General features: G+C 42.1%; 1 protein-coding gene across 7 annotated transcripts; it reads left to right on the top strand.

The window, feature by feature from the left end:
• Window positions 1–4851: 4851 nt before the first annotated feature.
• On the top strand, window positions 4852–20825 carry LOC129447474 (asialoglycoprotein receptor 1-like). 7 transcript variants are annotated; one of them, XM_073874737.1, is made up of 5 exons: window positions 4852–5115; window positions 5704–5849; window positions 6193–6290; window positions 19184–19194; window positions 20609–20825. In XM_073874737.1, the coding sequence occupies exons 1-5, from the start codon at window positions 5088–5090 to the stop codon at window positions 20614–20616; spliced, it is 291 nt and encodes a 96-aa protein (XP_073730838.1). In that variant the 5' UTR covers window positions 4852–5087; the 3' UTR covers window positions 20617–20825. The 7 variants fall into 7 exon arrangements, 3 of the variants coding, with proteins under 3 accessions (XP_073730838.1, XP_073730836.1, XP_073730837.1); XR_012372763.1 differs by lacking the exons at window positions 4852–5115; window positions 5704–5849; window positions 6193–6290 and adding exons at window positions 17971–18075; window positions 18198–18343; window positions 18987–19084; XM_073874735.1 differs by lacking the exon at window positions 20609–20825 and having other exon boundaries at window positions 19184–19360.
• The last annotated feature ends 129 nt before the right edge of the window (window positions 20826–20954 follow it).

Raw genomic sequence — 20954 nt, 5'->3', positions numbered from 1 at the left:
ATCAGCACCCGTTTTGGCATATGCAGACTTCTCCCAGCCTTTTATCCTGGAAGTGGATGCCAGTCATGCAGGACTGGGGGCTGTCCTTTCCCAGGAGCAGGGAGGCCAGGTGCGGCCCATTGCCTACGCCAGTCGCAGTCTTCGGCCCACTGAGCGCAATATGTCAAATTACAGCTCAATGAAATTGGAGTTCCTTGCGCTCAAGTAGGCCATGACTGAAAAATTTAGGGAATACCTATTAGGGCAGAAATGTGTCGTGTTTACAGACAACAACCCCCTAAGTCATTTGGCGTCAGCTAAACTTGGCGCTACAGAGCAGCGCTGGGCTGCACAACTGGCCTCCTTTGATTTTGAGATCCGGTATAGGTCAGGGAGAAGTAATAAGAACGCAGATGCCCTCTCATGACAGAACCCACCATGCTCCCTTAATTGGGGTTTGGGTATTGAGACTTTGGGCACTAGTGTGCCTGTGGAGGTACATCAGGCTTTGGAAGATAGGGTGGTCCTTCCGGTTACTCAGGCTGTTATGATGTCTTTTCCCAGTTATTTAGATGAGGAGATGCAGTCTTTACAGAGGACTGACCCTGTGTTTAGTGAAGTCCTGGGGTTGTGGGAAAGTAAGAGGTTCCCTAGTGGGGAAGAGCGCAGACTGCTGTCAAAGCCAGCCTTAGCTCTCCTTTGTCAGTGGGATAGGTTAGTGGAACAGGATGGGGTAGTCTATCGTCGAGTTCTCCGTCCTAATGGTGGGGAGGAGTTCCTGCAGGTATTGCTACCTAGCGCACTGCGTATGGAGGTGCTGGCCATCAAGGAATTGAGCGCACCACGGAGCTAGTCAGGCAGCGCTGTTATTGGCCTAGTTTGGCTTTGGAGGTAGCTCAGTGGTGTAGGGAGTGCGAGCAATGCCAAGTGGCTAAGGACACACAGCCCGCTGCCCGGAGCTTCATGGGTCATTTACTGGCATCTAGGCCTAACGAGATTTTGGCAATCGATTTCACGGTCCTTGAGCCGTCTCGGACCGGGATAGAAAATGTATTGGTGATGACGTCTTCACCAAATACAGTATGGCTGACCCTACTCGGGACCAGAGGGCCGAGACCGTTGTTGGAACATTGGTGGTGGAGTGGTTTTACAAGTTTGGGGTTCCTGGTCGGATTCATTCAGACCCGGGCCGCAATTTTGAGTCTTGTCTAATGCAACAGCAGTGTGCCTAGTATAACATTCAAAAGTCTCGCACTACACCTTATCACCCAGCGGGAAACGGTCAGTGCGAGAGATTTAACCGTACGTTGCATAATCTCTTGGGTACCCTCCCAGTGTCATAGAAACGAGATTGGGTGTCTTGTCTTCCACAACTGTTGTTCTGTTATAATTCCACTCCCCACCAGTCCACCGGTGAAACGCCCTATTTCTTGATGTTTGGGCAGGAACCCCGGCTCCCTGTGGATTTCCTCCTTGGTAGGGTCCAGGTACTGTACATGACTGGGTGGTGGAACACCAAGCCCGACTTAAGGTAGCTTTTGAGGGGGCTCGTGAACGGTTAAGGCAGGCTGCGGACCGCCGTAAGGCCAATTATGATCAAGGTGTTCATGATGTCCCGTTAAAGGAAGGCCAGCTGGTGTACCTCCGAGATTATGCTAAGAGGGGTCGTCAGAAAATTCAGGATTTGTGGAGCTCTGTTGTATATCGGGTAGTGAAAACACCCAAGGCGAGCGGCGCTGTCTATTCAGTAGCACCACTGGGTGAGCCAGACAGGGTTAAACATGTTCACCGGTCCTCATTAAAGGCATGTGTTCAGAGGGAGTCACTGGTATTTGAGGGTAATCAGACCCATCAAGGTTCTGAAATTAACCCTCCACTGGAACAAACGAGTGTGCAAGAGGACGAGTCTGAACCAGAATGGTTGTTGGTTATTCCAGGGGGAAACCAGGTACCAGGAGTATCACATTCTGCTGAACTAGCTTGTGTAGAACCATCGTCCATAGGTTTGTTAGCACCTTCAGGAGTTGTGCCAACATCTTCCGTTGCGCCTGATTTAGGGGTAAGAGAAGCCAGTGAGTTATCTGCAGACTTGTTGGTAAGCGTTCCGTCTGTTAGGGATGAGAATGAGGGTCGACGGCCGCGACGAACCACCGCTGGCCACCACTCTAATGTTTACCGCCTTCCTCGGCCTGTAGGTAGGATGGTGTCGGAGGCCCATACAGCTTCTACTGTAGCCTCAGCAATTTTTAGGCCATGGGATTAAGTTGATCGTCGGGGCGACGATGCAAGACCTTGGGGGTGGACTGTGGCATGTAGAGATCGGGAGGTCATTATTGGGTATTAGTTTATTCATTGGTTGGGGCCGATAGAGGGGGTTGGATTACGCATATATAAACAACATACGTGTGTCTGACCCAGACGAGCGTCACTTCCCGGTATCCCGTTTCGCTTCCGGCGTATGGACTGAGGGCTGTTGTTATCTTGGGTATGTGAAACTATTACCGCTATGTGCATCTCTTTAAAACATGGATTATACATGTCGGTTTTCTGCAGCTGTGCAGGACGATTGCTGCAACTGTAAACATCTCTGTGGCTGCAGATATTGTGGCTTTGACTTGTCGGCGGCGTGTCTCATCTGTTTATGCGATCACATTCAGGTAACGTTGTGTTCTAATGGCGTGTTGACTGACTTGCATTTCATTAGTAACTTATGCCTTTATCATAGTCAATATGATGCTGCGTATGGGCGGATGACGACTGTATACGCCAAGTTATTCTCCTTGTGTATCCTGAGCTCCACCAGCTGAGTGATTAAACTGAAACTAAAACTTTGCATTGCCACTATGGAGTATTATCTTCACCTCCACTGATTCCCGGGTCCCTGTGCCTGTTATTCGGTATGTCTCACTCATGTGGGTTTATTACAGAAATGTATTGTGACGACTGATTAACATGATTAGTTTTCCCCTATGTTATAGAGTGATAGGGGTATGCAGTGACGTCACCGCTGTCTTGTTCCGGGTTGAATATTCACGTTCGTGAACGTGAATCCAATTTTGATACGTTGGTGAATCCGCTAATGCGGTGGGAGTGCTTTTGCACTTATATGGTCCAGTTATGTTTTCAGTTGATTTACTTGTTGTTTTGGGTTAATTTTTGTATTATTGCCAGCGTACTGGTGTGAACATGTTTTCTTTCTGTTTGTTTCAGTGACAATTGGTTTTGTTTCTTTATTCTTTAATTCAATTTAATTTGGTTAATTTTGTTATTGTGTGTTTGACAGGCATTAAGTGTCAGCTGTGTTGCCTGCCTGAATTTTGTAAATCCTTTTTGTTTCTGTTTGAGTGTGTGTGTTTGTGTGTGTGCTGTGTTGTTTTGTTTTACAGGAGCTGCAGACCTTTGATGAAGAGCAGGGCTAAATAAAGTCTTTCTTTAGGTGGTGATGGTGTTTCCTCACGGAGTGTTGTGATTTGCCGTGTGCACTGGGGCTTTTGGAGTGGTGTGAGTTTGCAGTGTACGTAGAGTAAAGGCCTGTACGGCCGGTCATTTAGCCGAGGCTGCAGCTCCTTGTGTCGTCCTTCTGGACCATTTGTGTGATTGTGGTCCCAGTTTATGCATCTTGTGAATACATTTTAAATTTCTTCTGACTTTGCAAATACAATAAATACTCTATTTTTATACCAGTACCTCTGTCTCCATTGCCTATTTGCCACAGAGTGGGGAACCTGTGCGTAATGTTTTCAATCAATTCCTTGGGTGAGATTCCCAGGGTGGCGTAGTCAAGCATTATTAACCCTTTGGGTAATTAACTTATTCAAATTTATTTAATTCATATCTTCCCTCTGCCATCTGGCCACACTTTGATGGACAGTACTAAAATGTTGGTCTATATTTTTATTGTTGAGCATTTAGAGTGCCAAATTACCTTTTGGACAAATAGTGCAAGTCAATATGAAACGCACAAAAAATAGCATACCGGAAGATTCGTCAGTGGTAAGGCGCGAAGATTGACAGGACTGAATGTTTAGGCTTCTCCCGAACCTACGTTTAGAAGTAGGCCTACATTTAAATAAGTATTTAGCAAAAAGTTTTTTTCACATTAAATTCTAAAACATCCCAGTAATATTTCAATCATGATTTCTTTTTTTAAACAAGTTGCTACATGTGACTACAGATGTTGTTGTAAGGAACTTTAAATGTCAAAAAAAAAAGACTATATGACTTTAAACTGTGGATATTATTTGGAGGTTATGATGGAGATAAAAATCCTCTACATTTTAAACTGAACCTAGCGAAACTCACTCCCTGGACTGCTGATCTTCTGTATATTCATGTGATCTTCAATGCATTTTCAAAGGTCTTAAGTTGTCATGAATTACATTACATCATAACTTGTTTCTATACCCTGTGAAACTGCTTTCTATAAATACCTTTAAATGCACGCCAACTTTTGCAGCTTGATCACACTTTGACCACTGAAACATCTTATGATGGTGTTATCTTTGCTGATGAAACAGAAGAACAAAACAGCAACCTTAACAAACCAAACTGAAGCACTGGCACTAACCTACAGCACTGGCACTGTGTTAAATTATTCGACATTAAGAGATTAAAGATGTGTGAGGTTATTTATTATGATATGATCAGACCTGAGACTCTGAACATGGACAGAGGAGAAAGAGAGGAGATGATGGTAAACATCTATGAAGATTAGATTCAGTAAGAAGTGATGTAGTGATGATAAACACAGAGAAGATCAGAACAGAGAGACAGCGAGCGCTTCAACATACAGGTACACACATTCATTTATCAGTTGATTTATTGAAGTGAGACAGAAAAGACAAATAATCTGATGTGTGTGATTTTCAGGAAGAGTCTCAGTGAAGAACAGAAGACACAGATCAGTTCAAGTGTGTTTGTGTTTACTGTCTGTTCTTCTGTTCACTGCTGTAATAGTCATCTGTGTCTATTTCAACAATGAAAGAAAACAACTACTAACACACAACTATAACTTGACTAATGGAAGAGAAGAATTACATACAAAATGCAGTAAGATACTAAACCAGAACAAAATCTTGACTGAAGAACGAGACCAGTTCAAAAACAAGATGGATGAACTCTTCAATGCCTTAACAGGTAACATTTATTTATTATCTCTTAAACATTAGAAAATATTATTAATTATTATGAAACCTGAATTAGTAAACGATAACCAACAAATAAGGTAAATAAAGATAAAACTGCAGAAAAAGAAATACTTTCTTTTTTATCCAAAAACTGCTTTAGGATAAAAATGTATGTATGTGATTTAGAACATAAAGTAAATACAGAAGCTATTTATCATTTACATTATATTTATACATTTGGCAGACGCTTTTATCCAAAGTGACTTACAGCGCATTATAAGATATACATTTTTCAACAGTATGTGTTCCCTGGGTTACGAACCCATGACCTATCACTTTATTTAAACCTAATAAACAAATGTACCGCAAAGTTAAGTGTCTTGCTTGAGATACATTAAATACATTTTTACTTTTGCTGTTGAACTTTTCAATAGTAAATTTTCTGTTTCCCCAACATTGCTTGTAGGTAATAATTGATCAGTATTAAGGCATTAACTAGAAAAAAATATTTTAACACTTGAATGTAAGTACAACATGAAATAAACATTTATGTTTTGTGCATAAATCAAACTAACAAACCAACTGGTTGTATTAACAGATTTGCACTTCAATAGCTCTACATGGATTTACTACAAGTTCAGTTTTTATTACATTTCATCCGATTATAAGAGCTGGAGTGACAGCAGACGAGACTGTAAAGAGAAAGGAGCAGATCTGCTTATAATAAACAACGAAGAGGAAGAAGTGAGTAAAAGAAAATCATTAGATGTCTATACACACTATAATAAATTGAGCTAAAGTGGATCAATGGCTCGTAATCATTGGGGATCCACTTTAAGTGTTATATAGCTTTTATTTTAGTCAAATGGTGCTGTGTAGATTCATAAGTGGTTGTGCTATAGCATCACTTATAGATCCCCTATGATAACAAGCCAATGAACAACTTTTAGTGATATCAAGCACCATTTTTAGATTGCAGTGTAATTTGACACAAGTAAGTATGTTTGTGTCTGTTTCTATCTGGTCAGCAGAATGTGGTTTGTTAACATTTATTGTCATTTATAGCTTAATTGTGTTATTGTTTCAGGTGTTTTTGCGTAGGCGTACTGGTTATAATATTTGGATCGGTCTGACAAAAGAACAGGGAGTCTGGAAATGGGTTGATGGCACCACACTGACATCTGGGTAAGAAATCATTGAATTTAAAGGATTAGTTTATTTTCTTAAAAAAAAATCCAATTTAGGGACCGTTCGTTATTTATGGAAGGGGCCACCGGAGGAAAATATGAGAGGGTCATGTCTTTTTCTCTTTGTTGAGGGGAGGGTCATCCAAATTCTTTTAGTCTATGGGGAGGGTCACTCAAAACATAAAAATTTCAAAGTGGCTTGTTCAGTGCATATTTATGTAGCTCGACGTATCTCCCTCAGTCCCCCCTCCATCTCTAGCAAATGGGTCTTTATAAATAATATTTTTTAAAGGAACAGTATGTAGGATTGTGGCCAAAACTGGTATTGCAATCACAAAACTTGTGGCTAAAACTGGTACTGCAATCACAAAACTTGTGGCCAATACACAACATGACAACATAAACATCAGTTGAGGGCTGCAACTCCACTTTTTAAATGACAATGTCCTGGCCAGACCGTTGCTGTCAGTGATATAAGTATTTGAAAAGAAAATGATTTCTTAATGTCTAGAGACATATCAGGGCCATTTAATGATTAATTGATATACTTTTCTTACATACTGTTCCTTTAATAATAATAGTATTGATAATATTATTAAACTTTGAATAGAATTACACTGAAAAATCTTTTTTAAATACATGCAAAATAAATACTCCATATGTCACATGACCCACATACAATGAATCAGCTCGTCACTCAGAAAAAGTTTGAAAACCATTTGAGAGCAGCAAATAGCGAATGTGATTTCTGGCGCCAATATGTAGGCAACTCTTTAAATATCTTTTCTGTCCCGGTGATTTGAAATTGTGCAAACGACAACATTTTCGTGGCATTTGAGAAGAAACTGGATGCAAGTTCCCAAATTTACACTTTTCTGAGTTCTGGATAATGTTCAGCTTCGGCAGCTTTTAAAGGTAATAGCTGATATAATAAAATGCTAAAATATACAATGACTGAGGAAGCCTAGTGACGAGTCTATAGCAACCAAATGTGTTGAGTTATACCCACTCCCTGCTGAAAAAAAACAGCATCAAACCAGCATGGACCAGCATGGGAATTATGCTGGTCTATGCTGGTTTAGCTGGTGGTCACCAGAATACCAGCACCAAAACATGCTGGTCTTGCTGGTATGACCAGCATGGGATGTTGGTGCTCATGCTGGTTTGTTGTTGGTTTAGCTGGTGTTCACTGGTAAACCAGCACCAAAACACAACATATGCTGGTCTTGCTGGTATGCTGTTTTTTTCAGCAGGGCACTGTGCTTTGTTAAATGGTTTCAATGTTTAATTGTTATATTTCATGTGAACACTAGTCAACGTTAGATGAGGAGTAACTGCAGGAAGTTTGGCTTTATAACGGCCTCATACACACTGCAAACTTTCGGGCGTGACAACCACATTTAAATGCGGGAGTGAATGCCCTAAATGTTCATTTCATGTATGTACAGGACATAACGAAAATCTGATGATTGACACAAAGATAACCTAAGCAAGGTTCTGCCGTCTCGCATGCTTATAACTCACAGCTTTGACCAAAATAATTTGTATAATAACAGGTAAATTATCTTTTTTTTTTTTTTAAAAAAAGAAAATGTACTAATCCTTTAACCAAACAAAGTTTTCTAAGACTTAGTTTCATGTATTAACACATCATTATTTTTTTTTCGAAATCTCATTGCTGCTGCAGCTACTGGGCGTTTGGATATCCCCAAAATTATGATTGTGCAGTCATGACTGCATTTGGATGGATTAATAATCCGTGTTATCCAAAGTATAGATGGATATGTGAAAGAAGAATTCCTTAAATATGTCATGATATAATGATGTTTATATAAATAAACCATGTAGATATGTTTGTTTAATATGGCAGTAAATTAATTCGCTAAGAGTTCATATTTTAAGTTTTGACCATAACTGTCATATTCATAACATTGGATTTGTCCACTGATTGTAAATGTATTCATAAACTGAAGTTTAACAAACACACAACATTATAACGATGTGTGACCATATATTGTTATTGGTGTCATAACTAAATCAAGTTGGGTAAAAAATAGCTCTTGCATTTCCTAGTATGTGTGTGGTGAAGTTACCAACTCTGAGCTCATTGTGGTTTTATCTGTTGTATGCCAGCGGATGTAAAAAATAAATTGTGAAAATGACAAGCGGATAATATACCCAGAAAACATCAAACTATTTCTAACATTCATGCTGATTATGTATGTATGTGTATGTGTTAAGCTTGTGTCAAATGATTATAGCAGCTTTGGGATCAGGGCCTCTGCAGATTTAAGCTGATTATAAACTTTTTAATGATTAATGAATATTAATGATATGATGCTACAGTCACACGGTTGTTCTTGCTAAAGGTAGATAAATAAACATGTTTTCTGAATTATTCTATGATGAGCTTTAGATGTATTTTGATGCTTTGTTCCTATAAATTGTTTTGTACTCTTTCAAAACATGCAAGTATTAACTTTACAGAAAATAATGTTTGTTGTTTACACGGTTTTTACTGTTTTCTTTTGTACATTTATAGCAGCCTGTTTTGCTGTAATACCACATTAAACTCTGAATATAATACTGCAGTTTATCATGGCTCTCTCTCTCTCTGAGAAATTCAACTACAGTGCCCATCAAAACAATACGTAAGGAATAATTGACGACGGGCCATTGAATTATAAGAAAATAATGCACACCAAGGTGGCAATGCGGCACGACGCGAAGCGGAGGTGTGCATTATTTTCAAATAATTCAAAGGAGTCAATTATTCCGCTTATACCACGGTTACCACAGACATTGCTCTGGTAGCAATTTTTAAGACATTTGACAAGTTAGGTGTGCGGTTTACAGAAAAATAATCAACACCCATAGAACATTTCTCAGCCAATCAGAATGCAGCATTCAACAGACCCGTGGTATAATGTACAATATTTCAAATAATAAGCAAGAATATAAGTAAATAAATAGATTTCTGTTAGGTGATTAAGTTCAGAGTTGATTCTTCATTATACAAAATTTGAAAGCATATGATGTGACATCATCCCCTCAGTCCACGCGGCCACCATTCAAGCTTTGTCCATCAAATAAATTCAAGCTTTGTCCATCAAATAAATTAGTTAAGTTAAAAAGTTAAGTAAACACTAAATAGCTAAATAAAAAATAAAAAAAACGGCAAAGTCAGTTCAGAGTTGATGCGTCATTTCACAGAAAGACACTGGTGTGACGTGTGAACACTCAAAAAAATGATTCATTGGATAAACTCAATAAAATTGTGGGCAGGATTTCCATCCAATATGAATGTGTACACCTAACTCATAAAAAATCGCTTTACACAATTAAAATAAATTGAGTTAGTCTAACTCAATTTAAATTAAATGGCAATCCTCTATTAGTTGCCTCAACTCAATTTAGTTTAGTCTGAATAACTCAATTTAGCGTAGTTTGAATAACTCAATGTAGTGTAGTCTGAATAACGTCTCGGTTACGTATGTAACCCTCGTTCCCTGAAGGAAGGGAACGGAGACGTCACGTCGTGACCGACGAATTGGGAACCGCTTCGCGGGTGACCTATCTACTTCGAGAACTATCAGAAACGCCAATGAACTTGGCATGCAGGTATTTGCATAATGCCGGCGCCGCCCCGCCAGGTGCGTATATAAGGCGCAGGTGCATAATACCAAATCAGCTATATTATTGCTGAGAAGCCGAGCAACAGTGACCGGCCTGAAAACAGCAATGGAACAGCAAACTGTGGCGACGGGACGTGACGTCTCCGTTCCCTTCCTTCAGGGAACGAGGGTTACATACGTAACCGAGACGTTCCCTTTCAGTCGGTCACTACGACGTCACGTCGTGACCGACGAATTGGGAATCCCTACCAAAACGCCACTGCAGCTGAACCCTTCCAGTGCCTGCAAAAGCCCTCTGCCCTCCACATAAAGGGGCGGAACCTAAGGCAAAATGCAGAAGGCCGGTCACTACCTGTTCCTTAACCCACGATAGTGAAGCAGCGAACTGGGCAAGCGTCTAAACTGAGCGGAGCTAGAACACTGCGGAAGCCATCCCCTAAGAAGGTTAAATGGATGACATAAAAATATATGAAACAACCGACAGGTTGCTCAAAAAGTCTCTGAACAATACATGGTATGTTGAGAGATGCAGAGCAGGCTCTGCTAAGGAAAAACGTGGAGGATTAGAACCCCACGGACTTTACACACAAATGAACCCCACGTAGGGGACAAATGTGGACGCCTAGCCTACACAGGTTTACAGAAATACATCAGTGATAGGTTGACAGCGGATGCTCCGCAACACCAGCTATCAGGGCGGTGGAGGAGAGGCAAAAACAGTTTTTGTGACGTTTTTGCCCCGATGGCCTTCCATATTGGTGCAAATGTACAGCACCAAAATAGAGGCTCCAAGCCGACACACGAGCCGACCCTCGGCATTCTTAACTAGTTAGTAGAAAGAACCCGAGTGGAAACCGGTTCGACACGAACACTATAGAATCGTGTGAACGTATTAGGTGTCGCCCACCCTGCAGCTCTACAAATATCTGTTAGCGAGGAACCGCGAGCCAGTGCCCAAGATGATGCCACACTGCGTGTAGAGTGAGCATGTAAATTAAATGGACAAGGCACATTCTGCTTTTGATATGCAAGGGCTATAGTATCCACAATCCAATGGGACATCCTCTGCTTGGTGACAGCTTTTCCTTTCTGCTGACCACCGTAACAAACAAAGAGCTGATCTGAGGTCCTAAAACTTTGCGTCCTGTCTATATACACACGTAGTGCACGAACAGGGCATAACAAAGCCATGGCTGGGTCTGCACAATGAGGCTCACCGGAGGGAACGCGTATTTGCGCATGTTTCGCGGCCAGCTGTGTGCCAATGCATCCACGCCGAGCGAGTCGTCGGCTAGTGAATAGAACAGGCGACAATGGGTCGTCTCTGGGGAAGCAAACAGATCTATCTGCGCTTTGCCGAAACGTCTTCAAATCTGCTGAACCGCAATGGGGTGGAGCCGCCATTCGCCGGGACGCGCAGCCCGAGAGAGCGCATCCGCCTCTACATTGAGCGTGCCCGGAATGTAAATGGCACGAAGAGACCTCAAATTCTTCTGACTCCAAGTGAGGAGGTGACGGGCGAGATGCGACAGGTGACGCAAGCGTAAACCGCCTTGACGATTGATGTACGCCACGGTCGCAGTGTTGACCGTGCGAACTAATACATCTTTGCCGCGTAACTCGTTGCTGAAACGGACGAGCGCAAGATATACAGCCCACATTTCCCAGCAGTTTATGTGCCAATGCAGCTGGGGTGTCGTCCAGACCCCCGAAGCCGCAAGCCCATCGTACGTGGCCCCCCACCCCGTGTACGAAGTATCTGTGCATACTATTGCATGCCTGGAGACCTGTCTCAGAGGCACACCGGCTCGGAGAAACGCACGGTGCGACGACACGCAGGTGTAATGATAACACGGTGAATGCCGCGCAGCCACGCTCTCCTCGGGACTCGATCGTGAAGCCAATGCTGAAGCGGTCGCATATGAAGCAGTCCGAGCGGAGTTACGGCTGCGGCTGCTGCCATATGCCCCAGGAGCTTCTGAAATTGTTTCAGCGGGACCACGCTCTTGCTCTTGAATGTATTCAGGCAAGCCAGAATTGACTGTACACGCGCTTCTGTTAGACGAGCTGTCAAATCGATCGAGTCCAGTTCTATCCCGAGAAAAGAGATACTCTGCACGGGGCAAAGCTTGCTCTTTTCCCAGTTGACCCGAAGACCCAAACGAGCGAGGTGTTTTAAAGTTAAATCTCTGTGATCGCACAGCGTCTGACGTGTTTGAGCTATTATTAGCCAATCGTCCAGATATGCGAGAATGTGCACACCTCTCTCTCTCAGGGGTTTTAAAGCCTCCTCCACTACTTTGGTGAATACACGGGGCGACAGAGAGAGCCCGAATGGGAGGACTTTGTACTGGTATGCTCGCCCCTCGAACGTAAAGCGGAGAAACGGCCTGTGCCGGGGGAGAATCGATACGTGAAAGTACGCGTCCTTCAGGTCGATAGATGCGAACCAATCGTTTGGACGAATGCATGGAAATATGCGTTTGGGCGTCAGCATTTTGAACGGCATTCTGTGAAGTGCACGGTTCAGCGAACGCAGGTCCAGGATCGGTCGCAAGCCGCCGCTTTTCTTGGGTACAATAAAGTAAGGGCTGTAAAACCAGCAGTGTTGTGTGTGATAACACTCACCTGAGTCCGTTGCTGGGTGGTTGAGTAAGGGAGGCTCTGCTGAAGACACCTCACACCACTCGATGCACCCTCTGGCGAAGGAGGAGGGAGACGATGGGTTATGAGCCCGTAGCTGTCTCCTACCGACTGAGAAGTTGGAGAGCGCGGTGGGGTTATGAGCCCGTGCGTCGCTCTCGTTCTCCTCTGATAAGTCGGAGAACGAGGGGGGGTTATGAGCCCGCTCGTGTCTCCGGCGCTCATCTGAAGACCTAGAGATGGAAGTGGAATTTGCTCTTTTTGTGAAATTGTGGGTGCCGACTGAAAAGTCGGCGGAACAGAAAATTGAAACAAAAGATTCCCCAACCGGCCCTCCTCCGGTGGGGGGAGTGGTGCCTTCACCATCTCCCGAAGAGCGATCCCCTCCATCTCTAGGTCGCCTGTCTCAGGGCCGCTTAGATCTTCTTTTTCCACCCTTTGAAGCGGGCTGAGCGGGCGGGGCGGGCTGCTGACGACCGGTTCCTCGCTTCTTAGAAGAGCCCCGGGGAGGAACGGAGCCGGCCGCCGCAGGACGCCCTCGGCGAGGAGCAGGCTGAGGCGCCGACGTGGACGGGGCAGGCGCAGGACGCTTCCGACGTGGCATGATCTGAGCGATGGCCTCAGTCTGCTTCTTGGCCGCGGAGAATTGCTGCGCAAACTCCTCGACCATCTCGCCGAACAGGCCGGTCTGGGAAACCGGAGCATTCAGGAGCCGGGTTTTATCGGCGTCCTTCATGTCCGCCAGACACAGCCAGAGATGGCGTTCCTGGACTACCAGGGTAGACATCGCACGCCCGACGGCGTGTGCGGTGACCTTGGTCGCACGAAGCGCCAGATCCGTAGCCGCACGCAGTTCGGAGAACTCCGCCGAGTGGTGACCTCCCGCGTGCAGGTCCCTCAGTGCCTTAGCCTGGTGAACCTGCAGCAATGCCATGGCATGCAGGGCAGAGGCTGCCTCCCCACAAGCCTTGTAAGCAGCACCGGACAGCGCCGAAGACTTACAGGCCCGTGAGGGGAGAGTAGGCTGGTCCCGCCAGGAGGAAGCGACACCGGCCGGACACAACTGCATTGCGACCAACCGCTCCACTGACGGGATACCAGTGTACCCCTTGGCATCTCCACCCTCGAGAGAGGTGAGGGGTGAAGGCTGAAATGGCCGGTTCCGGGCGGAAAACGGGGTTTTCCACGACCGCGTCAGGTCTTCATGCACCTCGGGGAAGAAAGGCACCGGGGGCGAGGACTGAGAAGCCCTGGCACCCCCGAAGAACCAATCATCAAGGCGGGACGGTTCGGGTGGGGGAGGTTTAGTCCACTCCAAGCCGACCGCCTCCGCCGCCCGAGCGAGCATGGCTGCCATCTCAGGGTCGAACGCAGAACCCGCAACCTGGCCCGAAGGCGGGAGCGGATCCGGATCGACTTCCGAGGCTGACAACCCCCCCTCCGACGTTACGGTGGACATCGCATCAGGTGGAGGCTCGACAGAGCGCGAGGACACCGTAGAACACGGGGCGCTCGTCTCCATCGGGACCTTCGCTGGCAACGAATCAGGGCGCTGGGAGCTACTGGACGAACCAGCAGACCGACCCAGCACTGTTATACGGAGGTCATCCTTCGCAAGTTTGGTAGCTGCGCCCTTAGCAACACCAGACTTGGAAGGCGGGGGCCGTTGCCGGAGGAACGACACCCGTCTCCGCAGATCCGCCATAGTCATGCCCTCGCAGACGGAGCATGAACTATCACGCAACGCTGCCTCTGCGTGCTGGAGCCCCAGACACGAAAGACAACGCTCGTGGCCATCCCGGGGGGCGATGAACACACCGCATCCAGAAACGGAGCACGGACGGAATTCCATCTTTAAAAAGACGAACCCGACCGTGACACGAATGAGTGGCTGTCTTTAAAAAGACACAAAGCTCAAACGTGCTGCTCTTTTAGGGAAATCACTCGTTATGCAAGCTGGTGAAACACACAGGGAGAGGCAAACGCACTCACTCGAACTCAAGTCCTAAATTAAAGAGACAGAGAGAGAGAGAGAGAGAGAAAGGGTGGAAAAAACACTGCGAGCCTCCGCTGAGGTGTCTTTGCCCAACCAACTTCAGCAAGCTGAGATCTTATTTTCTTCCCTTCACAGAACAGGATCTACGAAGATCAGTTTAAAAAGCTTCTCGAGAGCAGATGTCTGCCGGCTTCGAAGCAATAAAGCTGATTTGGTATTATGCACCTGCGCCTTATATACCCACCTGGCGGGGCGGCGCCGGCATTATGCAAATACCTGCATGCCAAGTTCATTGGCGTTTCTGATAGTTCTCGAAGTAGATAGGTCACCCGCGAAGCGGTTCCCAATTCGTCGGTCACGACGTGACGTCGTAGTGACCGACTGAAAGGGAACTCAATTCTTTTATTTCATATAAAACGTTTTTGTATCATACTAATTAGCATAAGCACATGTTAGCATGCTAATAATAATAATATATGATACTTTGGATGAGCATGTGAGAAAAGACTGATCTCCAAACAGGCATTAACACAGTTAGTGCTCATTGAGAGAAATATGTCACATCCACAACCTAACCACAAGCGCCACTCTTCTGCATGATGGTAACCAAACAATTTAAAAAAATATAACACAAACGCTTCTAAATCAATAAGATTAACGGACATTAAACACTATTAAGTCTTTCTCTTTACCTAAAAATGCATAAAATAACACCTAATTAAAAAAAAATACTCTCCAAAAGCAGTTGCATGCAAAGCATGCTGGGAAATTATTTTTCCAGAACCAAAACTCAAACTAATTGTGTTAACACAATTAGAAAGAAATCAATAGATTATAGTACATTTTCATTTTGTGTTAGACTAATTAAATATATATACTTATTGCTCTTAAAGAGGTATTTTACATTAATTGAACACAATATTAATGTGTCACTTCTAAGAAGGGCTTGAATCATTTTTTTGAGTGAACTCAGTCTACGCTCCACCCAGTGGATAAATGTGGTATTACCTGGAAAGTTCATGAACTTGCTGGTGCTGATAAACAGGCAGTATAGAGACAGAGCGCAGTTATGCAAATTTGAAAACCACGCCCACCGGGGGGGAATTCAATCCAACCGTCTCCATTGACTTTGTATTGCGAGAAGCCGCCTCCTTGTCATTTCTGGCTTATAACAAAAAAAAACGAATAATGCCTAAAAGCTGCTGTGTGACAATATGTGCAGCTAACAGGCCAAGGAACCCAGAAATACGTTTTTATAAGCTGTCGAGCCGTAAAACCCAGCCTTTAAGGAGAATAAAGTGGATCGCCGACTACGTTTCCCCCTAGTGGACGCAGTTCTACTAATAGAAGTACTATGATAAGTTGCCTGTATCCATTTTTGTGTCTTTAAACGCTCGTTTTTTGGGGTCGACAGCTTATAAAAACTTATTTACAGATTAAACTTAAAAACAGAATAATACCTAAAAGCTTCTGTGTGACAAGGTGTACATCTAACACGCCAAAAAAATAAATAAATAATTTTTTATAAGCTGTCGACTTCAAAAAACGAGCGTTTAGACACAGAAATGGAAACAGGCAACTTTTCATAGTACTCCTATTAGTAAAACTGCGTCCAATAGGGGGAAACGTAGTCGGCGATCCACTTTATTCTCCTTAAAGGCTGGGTTTTACGGCTCGACAGCTTATAAAAACGTATTTCTGTGTTCTTTGGCTTGTTAGCTGTACATACTGTCACACAGCAGCTTTTAGGCATTATTCAGTTTTTTGTTATAAGCCAGAAATGACAAAGAGGCGGCCTTTTGCAATACAAAGTCAATGGAGACTGTTGGATTGCTTTCCCCCACGGTGGGCGTGGTTTTCAGGTTGTGACGTGCTGCGCTCTGTCTCTATAAAGTAGAGTTCATGACGTCACACCACTTGCTTTCTAATTCTGTGTAATGAATCATCATTCCCCCCAAACTCGCTCCTCAGACATAAAGGCTAATCTTTTGTATATTCATGTGATCTAGACTGTACATTTCATATATCAATCACAATGTCTATTTTCTGTTCAGGAAGATTTTCAAAGGTCTTGAGTTAACATAAATTCCATTACATCATAACATGTTTGTAGACCCTGTGAAACTGCTTTCTATAAATACCGTTAAATACACGCCAACTTTTGCGGCATGATCACACTTTGACCACTGAAACATCTTTTGATGTGGTTTTATCTTTGCTGATGAAACAGAAGAACAAAACAGCAACCTTAACAAACCAAACTAAAGCACTGGCACTAACCTACAACACTGGCACAGTGTTATATTGTTTGACTTTAAGAGATCAGAGATGTGTGAGGTTATTTATAATAATGTGATCAGACCTGAGACTCTGAACATGGACAGAGGAGAGAGAGAGGAGATAACAATGGTCATCTATGAAGATTTAGATTTAGTAAAAAATGAACTCATAAACACAGAGAAGAGGAGTACAGAGAGACAGCAAGCACTTCAACATACAGGTACTCACATTCATTTATCAGTTGATTTATTGAAGTGAGAAAGAAAAGACAAATGTAATCTGATGTGTGTGATTTCAGGAAGAGTCTCAGTGAAGAACAGAAGACACAGATCAGTTCAAGTGTGTTTGTGTTTACTGTCTGTTCTTCTGTTCACTGCTGTAATAGTCATCTGTGTCTATTTCAACGAGACAAACCAACTAACACACAACTATAGCAAAATCTTGACTGAAGAACAAGACCAGTTCAAAAACAAGAGTGATGAACTCAACGATGTCTTAACAGGTAACATTTATTTATTCTCTCTCATACATTACAAAATATTATTCATGATTATGAAACCCGAATTAATAAAAAATATCCAACAACTATAAGGTGACTAAAAATTAAACGGCAGAAAAAGGAAAACTTACAAACAAAAACTGCTGTAGGATAAAAAAACTAAAAGTACAAATTAAAAGAAGTAAAAGAACAAAAGTAAATAGAAGCCATTTATCATTTACATTATATTTATACATTTGGCAGACACTTTTATCCAAAGTGAATTACAGCGCATTATAAGATATTTTTAGCAGCATTTGTTCCCTGGGTTATGAACCAATGACCTTCTGCATAGCTATAGAGGAGCATTTATCACCTTATTATTTGAACCTTATAAACAAATGTACTACAGACTCAAGCGTCTTGCTTGAGATACATTAAATGCATTTTCTTTTGCTGTTGAACTTTTCAATTGTACATGCGTACAAATGACACGCAGTGTGATTATCGTGCAATAGATAATGGAGTTGGGTTAGGATGTCATTTTTATATAACAAAAAGTTGTTCTAACCCTAAACTCAAGCGACAATGGGAAAAAAAACAGAAAACAAATGAGAAAACAATAAATAAAACGACACGAAACGATTCGCCATATAAGTGAATGGGAAGGACTGGCGTATCATATGCACGCAAAATTGGAATTTGGCGTATTGCACGACAATCACACTGCGTGTCATTTGTACGCTTTTTGGTGCGAATGAGTTGACATTTTCTGTTTCCCCAACATTGCTTGTATGAACTAATTGATCAGCATTTTTTTAACATTTGTATGTATGTACAGCAAACTAACAAACAAACTGATTGTTTTAACAGATTTACACTTCAGTAACTTTACATGGATTTACTACAAGTTGAGTTTTTATTACATTTCATCTGATTATAAGAGCTGGAGTGACAGCAGACAAGACTGTAAAGAGAAAGGAGCAGATCTGCTGATTATAAACAACAAAGACGAAGAAGTAAGTGAAAAAAAAATCATTAGATGTCTATACTACACTCTCTTAAATGTTGCTAAATATCATTAAAAGTGGTTCATTGGCTCGTAATCAGGGATCCACTTTAAGTGCTATTGTATATAGCTCCTATCTTAAGTCAAATCCTGTAGATTCATAAGTGGTGTTATAGTCGTGTATCACTCATGGATTTCTATGATTAACCAAATCTCAATGCTACTGAGCACCATTTTTAGACTGCAGTGTAACTTGACACGAGTGTGTTTACTTGTTTGTGTCTGATACACGGGCGGCAGTGGCTCAGTGGTTCATGTAGGTTGTCTACAAACCGGAAGGTTGGTGGTTCAATCCCCGGCTCCACCGGACCAAGTGTCGAGGTGTCCTTGAGCAAGGCACCTAACCCCAGCTGCTCCCGATGAGCTGGCTGGCACCTTGCATGGCTGACACCGCCATCGGTATATGAATGAGTGTGTGAATGGGTGAATGTGAGGCTAATTGTAAAGCGCTTTGGATGGCCATAGGTCTGTTAAAAAGCGCTATATAAATGCAGTCCATTTACCATTTACCATTTTCTCTGAACTGGTGAGCAGAATGTGGTTTGTTGACATTTGTTATTGTCATGTATAATTTAATTATGTTATTGTTTCAGGTGTTTTTGCGTATGCATACTGGTTTTAACATTTGGATTGGTCTGACAAAAGAACAGGGTGTCTGGAAATGGGTTGATGGCACCACACTGACATCTGGGTAAGAAATCATTGAATTTAACCAGTCAAAGTTTTCTAAAATTTAGTTTCATATATTAACACATCATTCATTTTATTCAAAATCTCATTGCTGTTTCAGCTACTGGAAAGGTGGATATCCCCAAAATTTTTATTGTGCACTCATGACTGCCTCTGGATGGATTAATGATCTGTGTTCTGATGCAAAGTATAGATGGATATGTGAAAGAAGAATTGCTTAAATCTCTCATGATATGATAATGTTTATTTAAATAAACCATGTAGGTATGTTTGTTCAATATGGTAATAAATTCATTGTTTATATTTTCTTTTGTGACAAAAAAACAAACGGTGCTATATAGCACCAAAACTGTTGCTTTGGATCGTGACCGTGGAGGAGCCGTTTTTGGTGCCGTGTGGCACCGGTGAGGCACCAGTGACGCACCTGTGTAGAACCATATAGGGGCCATATAGCACCACTATAGCACCAAATATGGTTCTACATAGCACTATTATGGTTCTAGCTCCAACCCTGATTAAACCTCACCTGTCTGAAGGTTTCTAGTAACTCTTTAGACCTTGATTACCTGTTCAGGTGTGTTTGATTCGAGCTGGAGCTAAACTCTGCAGGACTGCGGCTCTCCAGGACCAACGTTCACCACCCCTGATCTATAGTTTTAGGCCAGTGTATGTTAAATGTGTTCATTAACTTCAGCTTAATAAACACAACAGTACAATGATGTTTGACCATATAATGTTGTTTTTCTTGTCATAACTACAAATCAAGTTGGGTAAAAAATAGCTTTTGCATTTTCTAGTATGTGTGTGGTGAAGTTGCCAACTCTGAGCTCATTGTGGTTTTATTTGTTGTATGCCAGCGGATGTTAAAATAAACTCTTAAAATGACAAGTAGATAAACAAAAAAACTTTTTATATTCATGCAGACCGTATAATACATATATATACTCACCTTCCTAAAAAACATTATATAAAATAAGAAGTAATTTTTTCACAATTTTTTTTTTTTTTGCATAAGTCATCTCCTCATGATCCTGGCCACGTCTGGTAAAATTGTCCACGTCCTCATTTGAACAGATCATGCTATTCTACCCCTGTAGGATAATATATTAAATTGGTATTTGACAAATAAGTTTGGGTTACTTTTTTGTTATATGATTAATTCTGTTAAAGATAATAAACATGTTTACTGAATATATGATGATGATCTTTAGATATATTTTGATGTTTTGTTCCTAATAATTGTTATGTACTCCTTGAAAACATGTAAATGTAAAACAACAAACATTATTTTTGCATAGTTAATTGTGTTTTTTCTGAATTAGATAAAATGCTTAACATGAGATTTCTTCTTTTATACATTTATAGCAGCCTATTTGGCTGTAATACAGATTTGGATTCTGAATTTAACCAAAACTTTCCTATTTTTTTCATGTCTTTCGCTCTGAGAAATCATCTACACTGTCCATCAAAACAGTTATATAATTGTAAGCGTATAAATAAATAAATAAATGTGTTTTTCTGTTAGGTGATTAAGTTCAGAGTTGATTCTTCTTTACATAAAAATAGAAAGCAACTGGTGTGACGTCATCAGCTCAGTCCACGCGGCCACCCAGTGGATAAATCTGGTATTAACTGGAAAGTTCATGAACTTAAACATACAGTACTGATATTAATAAAATATTTCTTGCATTGTTTCCTAAATATCACTGTAAAAGTTATGAAAATGGGAAAAATAAAAAAGAAATCATGATAAATATTTTCGTATATGCCTCCTTTTACAAATATGCACACATCACATGGAAACCAAAGTTTTGTGTAAATTACGTTATTTTAATGTTACACCTAAAAATTATGGAGTAAATTATTTACAA

The sequence above is a fragment of the Misgurnus anguillicaudatus genome, chromosome 12, assembly GCF_027580225.2.
Source record: "Misgurnus anguillicaudatus chromosome 12, ASM2758022v2, whole genome shotgun sequence".
Lineage (NCBI taxonomy): Eukaryota > Metazoa > Chordata > Actinopteri > Cypriniformes > Cobitidae > Misgurnus > Misgurnus anguillicaudatus.
Note: the sequence above shows the minus strand (reverse complement) of the source record. Positions and strands in the feature narration are given on the sequence as shown.

Coding starts and splice junctions, on each gene's coding strand:
- LOC129447474 (XM_073874735.1), top strand. CDS start 5,088: ATGGATGAACTCTTCAATGCCTTAACAG. Junction 5,850..6,192: donor TAAACAACGAAGAGGAAGAA/GTGAGTAAAAGA, acceptor TTATTGTTTCAG/GTGTTTTTGCGTAGGCGTAC. Junction 6,291..19,183: donor GGCACCACACTGACATCTGG/GTAAGAAATCAT, acceptor TTGCTGTTTCAG/CTACTGGAAAGGTGGATATC.